We start from the raw sequence: 17,966 nt of genomic DNA, 5'->3' as shown, positions 1-17,966 counted from the left end.
TTTAAAAAAAGAAAAAAAGACTACTCTGCAACTTTACTTCTAAAATGCCAAACTGGTGACCCGTGTTTTAATATTTGCAAACAGCAAAAATTATTTGGCAATTTAGCACTTCAGAATTACCTGGTCAAATGTTCAAAATAAATTAGGTAATAGTTATTAGTGATAACAAACACTACTGCCACCAAAATTTTGACCATGATTTACATAAATTTTACAAAGTACTTTCACATACAATTTTCTCATCCATAAAATGGAGATGTTGTGAAAACGGAGTAACATATGTGAAAATGCTTTGTAAACAGTAGAGCTTTACATTAACATAAATTATACAGTTACATGTTATACATTTGATCTTTCATAACTGAACTAACCCACATCTCCCCAAATCAATAAGTTCCAAAGAAAAACAAGGTTATTTACAGAGCCAGCCTTGGGGTTAGAAATGCTTTGGGGCCATGTACTTGAGGGAAATGAAGCAAGGTAAAGAGAGGACTCTAAGTCCAAGCCCAGAGATATCGCAAGGTGATGAAATACACTGTTCCACATCAGATCCATAGTGCTTGACACTCTTCACTTCCTTGGCTTCCATGACACTCCAGATTCCCTCCTTATCCTCTTACCTCTACCCTAATGATTCCTCTCCCGCCTCCTTCTGTAGATGCTCCTTAAGTCTAAGTTCTCTGTGTACGCTTTCATATCATTTTCATGGTTTCAACATTTCCATGATTCCTTCCTCCCCTGCACTCCAGTTTTGAGAACATACAGCCCAGCTTCATAGTTCTACAAATCCAAATCCAAAATTGTCTTCAACTCAATGCCAGATCACTACCCAAATGCTCTGTTTTTGTTAGTTGGTACTCTGATGTGTTTCCAAATCTTTAGTTATCCCTCACAGTTAAAGAAAAATCAACAAGTATTTCTGGAGAATGTACAATGTGAAAGCCATCAATTTACAAGAATGTACTAATATGTAAGGATGGACAAATATATGGCCACTTACCCCAAGAATCTCTGGAAACATCTGAGAAGAACACACAAGAAAAGTGAGCTAACTTTACAAAGCAGCACAGAATAGATACCAATCGAATGATAAAGATAGCACTGGAACAAGACTTCAGAGGGGAATGAGATTACTGGATGTGTACACTGGAGTGTTTAGAAAACACATATAAACTAAACCTTGACAGAGAGACAGGATTTGAATGCAAAAGGAGAGGTATTTCAGGAGGAGCCAAAATTAAAATAACTGCTTGGTGATTCCACTTACATAAGGGATCTAGAGAAGTCAAATTCACAGAGAAAGACAGTAAAATGGAGATTGTTAGGGACTGAGGGGAGTGGGCAACGGGGAGTTGGTGTTTAACGAGAACAGAGTTTCAGTTTAGAGGATGGAAAAGTTCTGGAGATGCATGGTGGTGATGGCTGCAGAACAATGTGAATGTACTTAATGCTACAAAACTCTACACTCTAAGATAGTTAAAATGGCAAATTTTATGTCATATGTATTTCACCATGACTAAAAAAAATAACCACTTGGCTGGAATGGCAAAGTTTACCTTGGTGATAAGGTAAGGTAGGTTCTGCTCTCTGGGGCTATACAGAGTATTTTCATTTTTTTTGTCAAATGTCAGCCTTCAAATACAGCTTCCTCACCCACCTTAGCTCTGTTTTCTTTTCTCTGGGTCTCTTTTTTTTTTTTTTTTTTTGAGGTTTAGGGTGGGAATTCTCAACAACTCCTCTACGGGGTCCTTGAGGGCAGGGACTTATTTAAATCCTGTGGTGCCCAGCAAAGAGTGTGGCACAAATTAAGCTCATTAAACACTTGGGGTCTAAATGAAAATACTAACAGTAAAGCCTACTAGTAAAACAACCCACACGGTCTCCATCACAGCCAAATCCTGGGAATGTCGGCTGTGACACTTTTCCTTAAGCCTCTAAAGACTGGCTCTCGAGGTTTGTAAACCTAAGATCGCTTTCCCCAAGATTCTCGCTCACAGGTCGGGCTGACGGAGAAGTAACACATATTCAAGGCAACCATTTTCTTAACCATCTTCTAACGCGGCCAACAAGAACCAAGTAACAGGCCTCGCTGCTTAAGCAAGGAGAGGAAAGAAAGAACAGATTCCACGGCGATGGGAACTTGAGTCTGCCCATCTCGTAGTCGCCGACGGGAAGGGCTGAGGGAGCACTGGAGGCCCGGCCAAAGCCTAGTGCAGCCCTTCTCCAGGTTCGGGGTGTGGAGATGGGAATGGTTCCGGAATGACCATTCAGGAGGGACGACGGCTGCGCGAGGGGAGGCCCTGGGATGCTCCGGCCAGGTTCTGACAGGCCATCAGATCAGAGACAGCTCCCCTCCCCGCCCAAGCCGGCGCAGCCCAAAAGGAGGCGCGGCCCATCCAGCGCACCTTTTGCCTCTCCTTCCTTTGGCTCTCGGTCTCCTCCAAGGGTGCCTCCAGCTCCATAATGTCCCCCCAGAGGAGTTTCCCAGGCATCATTCGCCGCCGCCGCCTCCTTCTGGGCTCGGTGGCCACAACCACCTACGGGCAGCGGCAGCGTGAAAGGAAGCGGGGGCAGGGCGGCCGCCCGGCCGGGGCCTACGTCACTTCCGGGACACGCACCGCGCGGCGGGGAAAAATAATCCCGGATACTCTCGGTTTAAACTCATCCTTTGCGTTGCAACCTTCCATCCAATGAGTGTGAGCGATCTCGACTGGCCCACCCTTGGTCTAAAGTGATTGGCTGCTAGGGTAAAACCCTGGCCAGTCTCCATAAAGGATGAGCAAACTGATTAGCATAAAATGATGCGGGTTTTCTTTCCTCTCCTTCTCTCCCCCTCCCCCACTCCGAACAGTCTTCCTCGGCCCTGCGGAGTCGCTTTGGGGCTTTCCAGGGAGCACTGCTGGGGCTGAGAAGGCCCTGAACTGCGGCGGAGAGGGGCCCGCCCGCTGCGGGATGGCGCGTGGGCAGGCCCGAGCAGGGCCGGTGGGGAGCGCCACGCGCCTCCTCGCCATTTGCCGCCGGAAGCTGCAGGCCTCAGCCCGCCCATTTCGGGGTGAGGCGTTAACGTCTAACGGCTTTGCGCGAAGCCGGCGGTCCGGGGCTGTTGGGAAGGGGTTGGTGGGGTCCGGAGTGGGCTAGGGGGGCTTGAAGTGAGGGTCAGGGCTGGACAGTCGTTTCTCAAGTCTTAAGTTTTAGTCAGGAAATAGGTCCTTGGTTCATTTTAGTTTCTTTCCACACTCCCCAGTGACTGAGGGGAAACTAAACCCCGAGAAAGGGATTTACATGTCTGAAGACACAAAACCAGCTCGTGGCATAGTCAGGACTAGAGAGAACGCTTCTGAATCTGAGATCAGTGCTCTCTTGCCACACCATCATAAAGACTTTGTTTCGCAAAGCGTTTGGGGGAAGATGCTCCCATGAAATAATAACTAGGAAAACTCGGGAGAAACGTAGAGAGAAAAACAAGCCTAAATGTCTTCGACAGATGACGTAGTTGCAGCGAATAAAAGGATTTTATTTTATTGGAGATTAACCGCCCCTAAATTACAACCTCATACAAAACTGGAAACCTTTCGACAATACAAAAGGTTGATTCCTTAGCATGCTTCTTTTCTTCCGCCACTGGTGCTGGCTGGTTAGCGTTCTTTTTCAAAGCCATTTCTTTATCTCTTCATGATCTCTTCACCTCAGCTACCCTTGAGTGGAGAATGAGAACCCAAACTGAGATTGTAGGTGCAGGAGCACTTCACGACCACTTGACAATTTCTAAGACACCAGCCTTGTTACCTCGGCATCAGACTTGTGTCTTAGCAACATTACATATTGCTATATACATCATGGAGTTGCCCCAAACTATTGGTCCAGAATAGCTGAAACCACAAATGATTGCTACAGGCCTTCTGCCCTATTGTGAATTGGCCTGAAGTCAAAGGACTGTGTATCTAAAAGTCACCTTATGGGTTCCATACTGTGAACAAAGAGTGTCAGCAAAAGATCGTGGAAAAAATGCATCTCTCTAGAGTATGAGAATCGCTGTGCATCTCTAGATGTAAATCCTTTTCTACCATTCTCGTACACCCACCCCAATTCTACCATTGGAAGGTCTTTGTAGCCCTACAACAGAGCATGAGGTGCATAGGAACACGGAGTGGATGTGGCAACTTCACACATGTAAAATTGGGAAAATAATAGGGACAGATGTTAGTATGTTGTGGTTAAAGACCAAATATAGATGAAGTAAAGGTTTTAGCTCCTCTAGATTCTATTTTTGGCATTCATTTTTCTATCAGAGATCTTATAGCAGGTATGTAAAGAAAAAGGACTAGACTGTTCAACTCTCCCTATGCCAGAGACTAACAAGCATATTAGTGTTTTTCAGAATGACCTTCTGTGATTTAGGACATTCTACAACCCTTGCCTTTCTAAGCCCCAAACTCCTTGAATCAAATCTCTGTCTGGTGTCTTAAACCAAGTCATAAGTAACTTCACCAAGCTGTGGCTTAGCTGGAAAAAAATTAGGTGCTACCAAATTTGGGTAGCTATATGTTCTCCAGGGACCTCAACTAGAAAACTTGGGAATGGTAATGAAGGGATGGAGAATTCTTTTTTTTCTTTCATATTTGTTCCCACTATAACTCTCAAGAGATTTGTATCTGATAGTAAAATCTATTGGAGAGGACATGAAGGAGTAGCATAATTTAAATGTACAAGTAATTCGAAATATAATATTAGAACATGTTTATTTTCCAAAATATCTTACCAAAATCACTGATATAATTTCTTAAAATTTAAGAGAATACCTCATCTGTTTCTCGATTCTATAAAGATTTATCTTGCCTTTGGCTTCAGCTCCTTAAACTCTATGACCTTAAGATATAAAAATAAGAGGTCTACGACCATACTACCCTGAACATGCCCAATCTTGTCTGATCTTGGAAGATAGAAAGGGGACTTACACTTGCCTCTCTCTGGTCATTCTCAAGCCTACAGGGCTAGGGGTTTTTTTGCTTTTTGGTTTTTTTACTCTATAGTTAAAAAATAGAAAGTTAAAAAGAAAAAGTCATTTTGCATCTGCATTTCAGTTTTATGTGACAAAAGGAACTGAACTACCATGCTTAAATGTTAGGACATGGAAACAGTTTAAGGAGCAGTTATAAATTGATGAAGAGACACTGTTGCATAGAATGAATGTTTAGAGTATAAAGAAGTAAGGAGAAAATGAAAGAGGGAACAGGACATGTTTCCTCCATTGCTAGCCACATGACCTTGGCCAACTCAACTCTAAAATCTAGTCTTTTGTGGGGCGCCTGGGTGGCTCAGTCGGTTAAGTGTCCGACTTCGGCTCAGGTCATGATCTCGCAGTGTGTGGGTTCGGGCCCCGCGTCGGGCTCTGTGCTGACAGCTCGGAGCCCGGAGCCTGCTTCGAATTCTGTGTCTCCCTCTCTCTCTGCCCCTCCCCTGCTCATACTCTGTCTCTCTCTGTCTCTCAAAAATAAATAAATGTTAAAAAAAATTTTTTTAAATAAATAAAATCTGGTCTTTTTGTTAGTAATGTGGGGACAAACATGCCTTCCCTGCTGGTAGTGCAGGGAAATTGGAAGGATCAGCTGATGAAACAGTACTGTAGAGAAGATGATATACAGAGCTGCTTACATTTCTACCTTTAGGTCAAGGTTTTAACAGCCTCGAGGAAGACACAGCTTTTGTACGTTTAGCACATGTACACTTAATGTATGTAGCTCCTAATTCAAAGGTGGAATTTTTTTAAGGTTTTATTTTTAAGTAATCTCTGCACCTAATGTGGGGCTTGAACTCACAACCCCAAGATTAAAAGAGTCCCACGCTCCACCAACTGAACCAGCCACGCACACCTGGGGGGGGGGTGGGCTTTTTAACTTTTAGAGAGAGGTCTTACTGGTTTTTTAGCCAATTACTTCGTAAATGCTTTGAATCAAATGGTGGAAGAGTAGTGACATCAGCTACCCAGAGAGGGCACTGTTACCCAAAAAATGGAAGCTGCTACTACTAACGGAAGCTGCTTGCATCTAAGGTTTAAAAGGAAGACAGATCTGTAGAGGCCAGCAAAGTAATCATGAGTTTTTGATACCCACCCCCCCATTCTTGTTTCATGACTCCCGTGTCTCTCTTCCCCACTCCATTTTGGCAGTAGTCTTTCTCCCGCATTCCCCCAAAGCCTTCTCAGCTGTAGGAGGGATTCTCAAAATGTAGTCGTTCCCAGTTTTCAACACTACTACTGTTCTTGTTCTCTCCATTTTTTTTTCCTGACATATCTGACATTTTGAAACCTCTGTCTGCTAAATTGCATTTAGTAATAGACTCATGATCATTCTAATCTATAAATAAGATACAAATGCAGCTTAGCAATGTCACACCAGCATGTGATGGTGTTCTATTACGGGGCTGGTGTAATTTCAGCCACTGCCAAAGAAACTTGAGGTTTTAATTAGTAAGGAGTTAAGCAAAGGAAATATACAATTTCTATTAGAATCTTTGAAATATTGAAAATAGCTTGCAGAACCCAGCTACTCTCTGAGGATTCCTAGGGGTCTGAGATCCCAGATGAGAGAGGATGATCTTGTATGAAATGTCTAAATTAACCCCATGATTTGCATATTTTATTCCTATAGCATCAGGCATAATATTTCCTATTAGCCAAGACATAATAACTCCCCAGGCAAATCCAGATTTGGATTGGGATGAAATTTCTTATAATCTTAATTTAGGGGCACCTGCGTGGCTCAGTCGGTTAAGTGTCTGACTCTTGATTTAACGGCTTAGGTCATTAGGTCTCAGTTCATAGGATTGAGCCCCATGTCGGGCTCTTTGCTGACAGCATCATAGAGCCTGCTTGAGATTCTCTCTCTCCTCTCTGCCTCTCCCTCCCTCTCTCTCAAAATAAACATTTTTTTAAAAAAGAATAAAAAATACTTTATTACAAAAAAAAAATCTTAAAGGATTGAATCTCTAAATGGAGGAATTCAGGACAACTTAGCAAAAACAGGAGACCTATATAGAAGGCCATGTATTCAGACCAGTTTTGTGGATATAAAAATATGCATATGTATATTTATAACAATATCAGGTGCCTCCTGCATTGGGCACTTTGAATAGATGAGCCTTAGATCTTACAACAGTTCTGAAAGGTAGATATCTTACAGATGAGAAAACTGAATCAGAGAAGTTTGGAATCTCTCTCCATCACACAGCTCCCAAGGATTGTAACTGGGATTCAAATTTGTCTGAATCTGGGGTGCCTGCATGGCTCAGTTGGGTGGGCATCAGACTTTGGCTCAGGTCATGATCTCACGGTTCCTGAGTTTTGAGTCCCACAATGGGTTCTGTGCTTTGTGCTGACAGCTCGGACCCTGGAGCCTGCTTCAGATTCTGTGTTCCCTTCCCTCCCCACCTCCCAACGTGCACTCTGTCTCTGTCTCTGTTTCTCTCTTTCTCAAACATTAAAAGGGAAAAAAAAAAAAAAAGACAAAACAGGGGCACCTGGGTGGCTCAGTCGGTTAAGCATCTGACTTTGAGTCAGGTCATGCATGATCTCATGGTCCACGAGTTTGAGCCCCTCATCAGGCTCTGTGCTGACAGCCCAGAGCCTAGAGCCTGCTTCAGACTCTGTGTCTCCCTCTCTCTCTTTCCCTCCCCTGTTCATGCTCTGTCTCTCTCTCTCAAAAATAAACATTAAAACAACAACGACAACAACAACAAATTTGTCTGAATTCTAAACTCAGGTCATCATGCTACCTCAAGGGAACCGTCATGTGGAGGAAAAATCAAGAACTAATGTCATCACACACAATATTGGGGGGGAAAATGCAAGCCACCTATTTAGAGAATAACCTCCCAAACAACACGCATACCCATCTTTAATATCTGTTGTCATATGTTGTGTTTTAGAAGAAACACAACTTTTAGAAGAAAGGTTTTATTGGTCTCACAATAGGTTTCATTTAATACATCTAGAGAGTGTCATAATGCATCCAGTGGCAAAATTAGACGGATTTCATTGGTCCCTACATGTGACTAGAGCCACAAAATACTTTGGATTCCTCATTCTGTTAAGAAACTTGTCCAGGTCCAATATCAAAGATAGAACGAGTTGTTGCTGCTCCCTTTGCCAAGGAGTAACAAGGATAGTACAGAAATGGAGAAGTGGAAGAACTCTGGAATCTTGCAGGAGTTCAGTGTTTTGTAGGATCCTCACTTAATCTTTTCCCCCCGCCCTTGAGGCATATTTGACCTATAACCCTCACTGAATCTTGTAAGAACAAAACCTTACAGTCGAGAGGAATTTTTGGGATGTCTGGGTGGCTCAGTCGGTTAAGCGTCCAACTTCGACTCAGGTCATGATCTCATGGTTCGTGAGTTCAAGCCCCACATCAGGCTCTGTGCTGACAGTTCAGAGCCTGGAGCCTGCTTCAGATTCTGTGTCTTCCTCTCTCTCTGCCTCTCCCCTGCTCATGCTCAGTCTCTCTCTCTTACAAAAATAAACACTAAAAAATTTTAATTTAAAAAATCATCTAGTTCAGCTATCCTGTTATGCTAAGTATATACCAATCAAAGGATCACTAAGTCTCTGCTTGAATACCCTAAATAATGGGAAATGCTTTCATTTATAAAATGTCTATTTCATCTATGGGTAGTTTTGACTAGTGGGAAGTTCTTTATCTGAGCTGAAATCTTTATTCTAACTTTCATTCACTGACGATGATTCCAAGCTGTCACACCCCCTAAAAAAATGCCTCCCACACAAGGCCTTTCTATACAAATTACCCTTCTTGGTGCTTTGCCCAGGGTTTCAAATGTCCTTGTGACCACAGCTGATCTTCTTGGAAATGCCATAATAGGTTGCTCAGAGCCACTACAAGCCAATAGTCAGAATTGAGTGGGCCAACCGCTACTTTTGCACATGGGCATATGTGACCTCTCCTTCTCTGTACTCCCCCAGAGCCTGGAGACAGCTCTCTATGGTGCCAAGCTTCATCTTGCCTTCACTGTTATCTTGTCTTCACTGGTGACAGTTGGAAAGAGGCACTCTCCAATCATTCAGTCATGCTTGAGATCTAAGGCCTTGACAACCCTTAGAAACCTCTCAGAAGAAACATCCCCTGAACCATAAGTCAGCATTAGCATCTATCCAATATGCTGAAACCAGTCCTGACTGCTCCATATTCCCCAAACCTGAGAGAACGGACCATTCCACTACCTGCCTGAAAAGGCCAGCCAGAAAAAATTCTGGCAAAGCTGTCTAAGTCTTAGTGGAAATAGACCAGATGTAAATGAACTATCATCCATCTTCCATCTTTTCTCTAAATCTCTAATTCAGAACCTCCTTGCACTCACGAGCCATTCTGCAACCATTCTGCTTCCTTTCTATCTCTACCCTCTGAGAACATCCTGATTTCTCACTGCCATGCTACAGAGAGTGCCTTGAATGTGAGGAGGAACCAGAAAAACAGTAGACCCAGTTGCTGCCACACGTATTTGGACATTGCCAGTCAGTATGATGTGGGGCCATCTGTTCACGTTCAAGGTGGTTGCAGAAAAGATCTTTGGCAGCAATGACTAGAGAGAAAAAATTCTTGTTGCAAAGTACCCAATACATCTATATAAACTTTGATAATGATAAAAGACTTTAGTTGCAAACAAAGTATCTAAGCAACCTTAATACACTACTTTCGGGAGTTTTGTGTTGAAATCTGGTGAAATGCACTTAACATAAGAGTGGATTAGTGTAGGTAGAGAAATTCACTACTGAGTATAGTAAATTAACATCCTATGTAATTGGGAAATTAATGAATATCTGAAAATTTGAGTTAATCACATTTAATTGGAAAAGGACCATGTATTTTATGGTTTAATTGCAAAATAATCTGTATATTCCCAATAAGTTCATAGTAAAATAATCTTTTAAAAAAGCTTTAAAATGTCAAAAAAAAAAGGGGGAAAAACAGCAACTAGAACAAAATATGTAATGAGATTAACAGAATCTCATACTTGGCTTTAAAGAATTCTTACATATTCGGTTAATTAAAATATTCTATATTAATGCTGTACCTTTTTACCAAAGAGTTTCCAAAAGAAAAATAAGAATTAAACATTTATGACTGGAGTTAGTTGTAGTAAGGAATTGGATGTGAGTGTTTGACCGCTCTTTGTGCCTTCAATGTTCTGCAGAAAATTCTGTCTTCTTTTTAGTCCATCCAAAATGACTGAATTATTAGATGCCAGACTCTGTGTCCTAAAGATATTAAAAATAACAGAATTATTACCTTCCAAAGGGGCTTGGGCTTCTAATCAAGGCATCATACCTTCATCTGTTACTTTGAAGCAATATAACATTTTCTAACACTAAAGCACGCTTAGAAGTTAACCTTTAAAAATCTAAAGTGCTCCTTATATTTTATTTTTTAATGTTGATTTATTTTTGAGAGAGAGACAGAGAAAGAGCATGAGCAGGGTAGGGCAGAGACAGAGGGAGACACAGAATCTGAAGCACGTTCCAGGCTCTGAGCTGTCAGCACAGAGCCCAACGCCGGGCTTGAACCCACCAACTGTGGGATCGTGACCTGAGCCAAAGTCAGATGCTTAACTGACTGAGCCACCCAGGTGCCCCTAAAGTGCTCCTTATATTTTAAAGGCTTCACAATAGCACCTCGATTATTTGGCAGCTGCTTTCCAAGAAGTTCATATTTTTTGAACATCTTCTCAGATCCAATATCAAGTATATTCTAGTCAGAAACAGTAAGTTCCTTGGTGGCTGGCTGGCTCAGTCAGAAGAGTGTGTCACTCTTGATCTTGGGGTTGTGAGTTCAAGCCCCACGCTGGGTGTAGAGATTACTTAAATAAATACACAAATTTAACAAAAAAGAAACAAAAAGAAATAACAAGTTCCCTAAAAAACTCTTCCCTACAAGTGAAGTAACCCATACCTTCTTGAGTAATTTCTTTTTTGAGACGTCATATGAAAGAGAAAAGCCCATAACATTTTTCATATTGACAAGATTCCTTTCTAAGGAGCTGTAGGCTAGGTTAGTCCCTTATCTAACACATCTGCCTTGCTTCAGCCAAGTCACATTACTATTTGGGCATTTTGCTTTTGACATTCCCCTTTTCTCACCTTGCATCCTCTCCATCACTTGCTCATTACAGTAAGATATGCCTTGGGGCTCCTAGGTGGCTCAGTTGGTTAAGTGTAGGACTCTTGGTTTTGGCTCAGGTCATGATCTCATGGTTCCTGAGACGGAGCTCCACATCAGGCTCTGTGCTGACAGTGCAGAGTCTACTTGGGATTCTTTTTCTCCTCTCTCCCTCTGTCTCTGCCCCTGTCCTGCTCTCGCTCTCTGTCTCTCAAAACAAATAAACTTAAAAAAAAAAAAAAAAAACTAATATCACCATACTTTAAAAAAAAAAGAGAGATGCCTCAAAAATGTATCCTCCAATAAGTGTCCCCCCAAACATTTCACTACTTTTAATTCCACATCTCTTCAGTAATTACAGAGAGTTTCCACTTCATTTTTTTTTTTTTTAAAGTAAACTCTACCCCCAGTGTGGGTTTCACCTGAGCCAGCCAGGCACCCTCCACTTTGTTCTTGAGTTCAATTCGGCTACTTATGTTTTGTTGGTCTACTCAACTAAAGTGCAAATCTCCTATGGGTAGCAACATCTTGTGGGTCTTCTCTGTCCCTCTAATTCGTAACAATTATGGCACAGAGTTGATGTTCAAATGCTATCTTCTCTTCCTTTTCTTGATTATACTTAAAAGTCTTTTAAGAGAACCATATTATACGCAATTTTTTAAGAAATCAAATTTCTCGGGGAGCCTGGGTGGCTCAGTCGGTTAAGCGTCCTACTTCAGCGCAGGTCATGATCTCACAGTCTGTGAGTTCGAGCCCCGCATCAGGCTCTGTACTGACAGCTCAGAGCCTGGAGCCTGCCTTGGATTCTGTGTCTCCCTCTCTCTCTCTGCTCCTCCCCCACTCATGCTCTGTCTCTCTCACTCTCTCAAAAATAAATAAACATTAAAAAATTTTTTTTAAAAAAAGAAATCAAATTTCTCAAGATTTCACAAATTTAAATTCTCACGCATATTCCTGACAAATTTAAATTCTTGCATGTCCTTGACATGCAAGTCAAGGAGCAATTGCCCTTACCTGTTTTGGGTTTGATTTTATTTTTGTTTCTGCTTTTTTTTTTTTTTTTTAGCAGCAGGCAAAGGTTTATTAGAATATAAGATTAGAAAGGAAGAATAGTAGAAAAGCTCTCTTTACAGAGAGGGGACATTTGAAAGTAAATGCCCAAGGACTATAGGCAAGGGTCCTTGTTTTATGAGGTTCTGGTCAGCCCTCTGTTTCTGCTTTTGCCAAAGTGAAAGGGGACCCATAGCTTGTTGGTTTACACTACCATTGTTTACTTTGGAGACACTATGTGTTGATACTTTCAAGACTTGATATGAAGAGCACCTGGATGGCTCAGTCGGTTAAGCCTCTAACTCTTGGTTTTGACTTGGGTTGTGATCTCACAGTTCGTGGGTTCGAGCCCCCCGTTGGGGTTGCACTGGCAGTGCGGAACCTGCTTGGGATTCTCTGTCTCTTCCTCTCTTTCTGCCCCTCCCTTGCTTGTGCTCTCTCTCTCAGAAAACAAAAACAAAACAAAACCAGAAAAAAAAAAGACTTGATATGAATTAAACAATTCTTTCAAGCAGAAAAGATCCGTTTCCCAATAAGAAGTAAAGATATATTTTTAAACTGCAGACCTCTAGGAATTTAGCCTAAGGTAGAGTCAGAAATGTCTGTAAGCATTTATATGTGAAAACAATCCACTGAAGATTGATTTATTACGGCAAAAAAAATGGGAATCTAAATGTCAAAGGAGGGACAATAATAGTTATATAAATACTAGAGTCCACATAACAGAATACTAAGCAGCCATTAAAACGAATGAGTTGGATCCGTATGTATTGATTGCAGGATATGCATGATACGTTAAGTGAAAAAAGAAAGTCACAGCTCTGTATGATCTGTTGTTAAAAAATAATTATATTTCTTCTTTTTTAAAAAAAATAATTATATTTCTAAATGCACAGAAAAAAGTCCGAAAGAATATAAACCACACTGTCAACAATGTTTAGGTCACCTCAACGGAAAGGCAATGGAAAAGGTTGGGGAATGCAGACTGTCAGTTTCACCTTTTACATTTCTGTATTACTTTTTCAGAAGGAAGTATATAATAATTTTGTATAATAAAAAACTGGTAAAGATATATGCCAAATTTTAAGACGACCTTTTTGAAAACTATTAAATAACCTCAGGGGAATGTTCACACTGTACCCTGAAAAAAGCACTATGCAAAACAGTAATGACAGTATAGGGAAAACATTTAGACAAAATACATAGATCAATATGTTCAGACTGAAGTGTTATAAATATACCAAATATAAAAGGATTTTTTAAACACATCTAAACGGTAGGGTGATTATAGGTGTTTTTTAAAACGCTTTTCAGTACTTCTCAAATGTTCTATTATGTGCATATTACTTTCATAACACGTACAATGTTTAATTTAAACAAATAAACATGGAGGGGCGCCCTGGTGGCCCAGTCGGTTAAGCCTCCGACTTTGGCTTACGTCATGATCTCACGGTTTGTGAGTTTGAGCCCCGCGTTGGGCTCTGTGCTGACAGCTTGGAGCCTGGAGCCTGCTTCGGATTTTGTGTCTCCTCCTCTCTCTGCCCCTCTCCCACTTATGTTCTGTCTTTCTCTGTCTCTCAAAAATAAATAAATGTAAACAAAAAATTTAAACAAACATGGAAAAGATTAGTGGAAAATAGCTGCATCTCTTTCTGAACTGCGTAGAACCAGAAATATAAGTGAAAACTTCTAGCCCTCAGTTCAGGAAGTGCTTCATTTATAGCAGTTCCTTCCTATATTTAGAAATAATTCAAGATTTAGTAGTAGTGGAACAAATTTTGGTTCACATTCAAAATGAACTCTATCCTATTATGTAAGAGATTTCATTTTAACTTTATACAATTCATTCAGTAAAGGCTGGCAGAATTCTATCACTATAAAAAGTGTATTCAGGGGAGTCTCCTACTGGGTCATTCAGTACTCCCTTGAGTGTAATAATTCCTGAGGAATAGTGGCTAATCAAACACTTTTACATACACTTACCGTGGAGAATCTATTCCACTGTCTCCCGCCATGCTGTGATTTTCTGTTCCTTCCAGATGACTGTGTTCATGTTGGACATCCTGAGCCAACACTGGCATGTGTGAAGGGCTGAAAAGTTCTAACTTTTGCATGAACTGTTTTCTCACTTCCTGATTCTGAGCACCCTGACTCCAGCTAGCTGGTTTCTTTCCTATGTCACCAACCAAGTCTTGTAGGGTTTCAGTCTCAGAAGTGGCTTTCCTTGTGCTATAGTAATCAAATACACTTCCATCAGTATCTGCTGAGGCTTGCACACATGTAGCAACACTGGGTCCGTCTTCATAGTTAAAACTGGACCGAGTCCCTGAATTGAGGCCACAGCTTTCAGCAGAGAGTTTAGGTGTTTGGCTTTCACCTGGGTTAGTGAACAACCCAGTGGGTTTGTAACACTCATTTCCTTTAAGCACCTGAGGCTCAGACCTGTGTATTCTGCGGTTGTACTCAGTCAGAAATCTTTCAGTCCCCTTTTGTTTTCCTAAATGATTCCACTTGCTTCCCCCTGTAAAGGAATACTGAATGCGGCCAGGCAGCATTTGACATAAGTCATCATTCTCAGAAAAGTCCTCCTCATCTAGATATAATGAACTACAGGCTCCATCATCATCTTCCACTTCCTTCTGATACAAGGCCTGGTTATCCTCAGAAAGCCCTTCGTTTTCTGGACTCACAGTCTTTGTTTCCTGGACAAATGCCTTTCTTACTCGTGTTTCTTCTGAGTCTCCCTCTTGTCTCTCAGGTTGTCTCAAACAGTTCATACTAACTGGGTAATCCAAAATACCAAGATTTTGGAACTGGTGTATTGTTTTATCAACTAGTCTACACGCAGAGGAAGCATGGCCTAGAGAGGAGGAACCTTGTGATGGCAGCACATACTGTGTTTCTTTTGCGTCCCCTAATGCGTCAAAGTGAGAATAACTTTTCCTCAAGACTTCAGGGATTACCTCATTTTTTCCACCATACACATCGTGTCTCCTCAGGCTTTCCCTAAAGGAAAAACATTTACTACCATTTTGCAAAACACTACCTTGAGAGTGATTTGAGAGGGGATCTCTAAAGTCATCACTGATAGGCTTGACGGTAGAGTTATTCATAGAAATGGATTCTGCTGTCAGTTTATCTTCATACTGTTCAGCACGTGGCTGTTTGCCTTTACTCTCAAAGATTCTTGAGGAATCCAAAGACCTTGACCTTTGGAAAGGCTTTCCCTTTGGTCCAATCTGACCTGGTTTCAGATCACTGGTCTGGATGTCGTGCCCTTTGGTTGTTGGGTTCCCTCGGTAAGACAAACCCTGGAAAGGATTACTAATCCGCTTCTTGTAAAGCAAATGGGAACCTAGCATTGATGGATTCTCATCAAGTGGTTTCTGAACTAGTGCTTCATTTGGGCTTTGAATTCTGGAGGTGGGCTGTGCAGCAGGGGACTTGGGATGTTTCTCCAGTCTAAGGCTTCCTGGAGGAGGCTCACTTCCCTGACTTCTGGCTTTGTGTCTATCCCTATGAGAATGGCCCCGCCTTCGAGGCCTTGCAGACCGGCCCCGTTTTTTCTTAACTCCCTCTTTTGAAGGATATTTATGCCTGACTGTCAGCAGATCAGTGGAAGTGCCCTGGCTATTGTATTTTTTCTGTTCTTCGTATTTTTGCATTAGGACGGTATGTTTGATTAAATTGTCAACAGTCAGAATGGGATTAATTCGTTTGATAATCTCATGTTCAATGTCTCGAGGGATATTGTCCAAGTTATCTTCATCTCGAACAGGCCATTCTTCTGGTGGAAACTGGGCAGAGAAACTACTGTGCTCTATTCTGGATTTCTCCTTTCTGGATATACTACGCCAAAAGAGGCTAAAGCCAAACTTCCTGCCTTTTTCTCTGTCTTTTGTGTATGGTAAAGGTTTGGTGCTTTCACAGACGTGATTCCCCTCAGACAGGGAAACTGCTTGATTCTGTCCCAAAGATTTGGATTCCCGCAGACCTTTCTGGCTTTTTCTAGTCACTTCTGCAGCAGCCAGTGTTTCCTGTACATCCTGAGTGCACAGATCAGGGAAACACCGGCAAGACTGACAGTGAGAAATGGGGGCAGCCTTTTCTTGGGCCAACTCTGCACAGCTCTCCACGCTCACCAGATAAGTAACGCAAGTTGGCATCTGGCAGCTTTCATCCGATAGGTCTCTCTTATTTTCATGGGGCGTTATATTCGTAATGAAGTAAGTCTGAGGAGTGACTATGAAGTATCCTTCTCCAGTGTGATAAATTTTCCTTTCTTTAATCAGAGTTCCCAGAGTGGTATAGAGAATATCTTGAGGTGGAACTGCGATGCCTGAAACAAACAAGCATTTTATTACACTGATAGATTTTGAATGAAAAACATTTCAATGCCTGAAGTCAGTAAGTCAGAAATGACCACACATTTGCCTGATGAACCCAGAGCTGACTGTAACACAATTAATATATGTGATTAAAATGCCAAAGAGGCATTAATAATAATCATAACTTAATTGAAAAATGGGAATATATTTTGGCCCACACAAAGACATAGGGCTAAGTTAATGTTTAAATAGAGAAAAAAAATGAGTCCACTCAAATACAAACACTAAGCTATATAACCCCATCATAAATTTATTTTATTTTTTTAAATGTTTATTTTTGAGAGAGCGTAAGTGGGGGACGGGCAGAGCAAGACAGAGGATCCGAAGCCAGCTCTGCACTGACACCAGAGAGCCCGATGTGGGCCTCGAACTCATGAACCATGAGATGGTGACCTGAGTCAAAGTCTGGCCCTCAAATGACTGAGCCACCCAGGTGCCCCACCCATCACAAATTTAAATGTTCACTTCAAGAAAGCATTCTTGAAGAGTTTTTAAAAATAATCACAGTCTCCTAGCTTAAATCTTAATAATCTAAAGACAAAATGAAAACCAGCTTGTGTCAGGGGGAGGGCAAACTATCTAACATCAATATTATGATAGTTTTTCAAACTAGGAAGGTAACAAATCTTTTTAAAAGAAATCCCCGGGGGTGAGGGGGGGCACCTGGGTGGCTCAGTCAGTTACTCATCTGACATCGGCTCAGGTCATGATCTCACAGTTCAGAGCCTGGAACGTGCTTCAGATTCTGTGTCTCCCTCTCTCTCTGCCCCTCCTCTGTTCATGCTCTGTCTCTCTCTGTCTCAAAAATAAATAAACGTTAAAAAAAATTTTTTAAATAAATAAATAAACATTAAACATTAAATTAAACATTAAATTAAATTAAATTAAATTAAATTAAATTAAATTAAATTAAATTAAATTAAATTAAAAGAAATTCCTGGGGTGCCTGGGTGGCCCAGTCAGTTGTGTCCATCTCTCGGTTTCAGCTCAGGTCGTTATCTCACAGTTTGTGGGTTCGAGCCCCGCATCAGGCTCCAGAGCTGGCAGTGCCAGGCCTGCTTGGGATTCTCTCTCTCCCTCTCTTTCTGCTCCTCTCCTGTTCATATTGTCTCTGCCTCTCTCAAAATAAACTTTAAAATTTTCCCTTTTCCAAATAGCAGCGTTCAAAACTGTATTTATGTTGTGAAAACATTTTTGAATAACACTGGAAGAAAATACATCATATATTAACATTGATTTCCTTGAGTGGTGGTACCATAAGTGGTTACTTCTCTAGATGTTCTCGATTTTCTACAATGAGCATATTTTACAATGGGAAATTTTTTTAAATACTCTTCTGCAGGGGTGCCTGACTGCATGTTGG

General features: G+C 41.4%; 2 protein-coding genes across 5 annotated transcripts in view; both read right to left on the bottom strand.

Annotated features, from left to right (window-relative positions):
* Positions 1–2,566, bottom strand: part of DDX50 (DExD-box helicase 50) — a 32,131-nt gene extending 29,565 nt beyond the window's left edge. Inside the window, exon 1 of one of the 2 annotated variants that reach the window (XM_047072865.1) lies at positions 2,406–2,566. In XM_047072865.1, the coding sequence (XP_046928821.1) occupies positions 2,406–2,495 (90 nt within the window). In that variant the 5' untranslated portion in view covers positions 2,496–2,566. The remainder of the gene's footprint in view (positions 1–2,405) is intronic. The other variant, XM_047072866.1, reaches the window with a different exon arrangement.
* Positions 2,567–9,975: 7,409 nt separating this feature from the next.
* The window catches only part of STOX1 (storkhead box 1), a 50,769-nt gene continuing 42,778 nt past the window's right edge, over positions 9,976–17,966 (bottom strand). Inside the window, exons 3-4 of one of the 3 annotated variants that reach the window (XM_047071909.1) lie at positions 14,199–16,554; positions 9,976–10,267 (exon numbers count right to left, since the gene is read on the bottom strand). In XM_047071909.1, the coding sequence (XP_046927865.1) occupies positions 10,120–10,267; positions 14,199–16,554 (2,504 nt within the window). In that variant the 3' untranslated portion in view covers positions 9,976–10,119. The remainder of the gene's footprint in view (positions 10,268–14,198; positions 16,555–17,966) is intronic. The other 2 variants (XM_047071916.1, XM_047071924.1) reach the window with 2 other exon arrangements.

This window comes from Lynx rufus, unplaced genomic scaffold (genome assembly GCF_022079265.1).
Source record: "Lynx rufus isolate CCGP_SWC_20201006 ecotype Redwood Valley unplaced genomic scaffold, mLynRuf1.p SCAF_11, whole genome shotgun sequence".
NCBI lineage: Eukaryota > Metazoa > Chordata > Mammalia > Carnivora > Felidae > Lynx > Lynx rufus.
The sequence above is the reverse complement of the archived record's forward strand: the minus strand, read 5'-3'. Positions and strand labels throughout refer to the sequence as shown.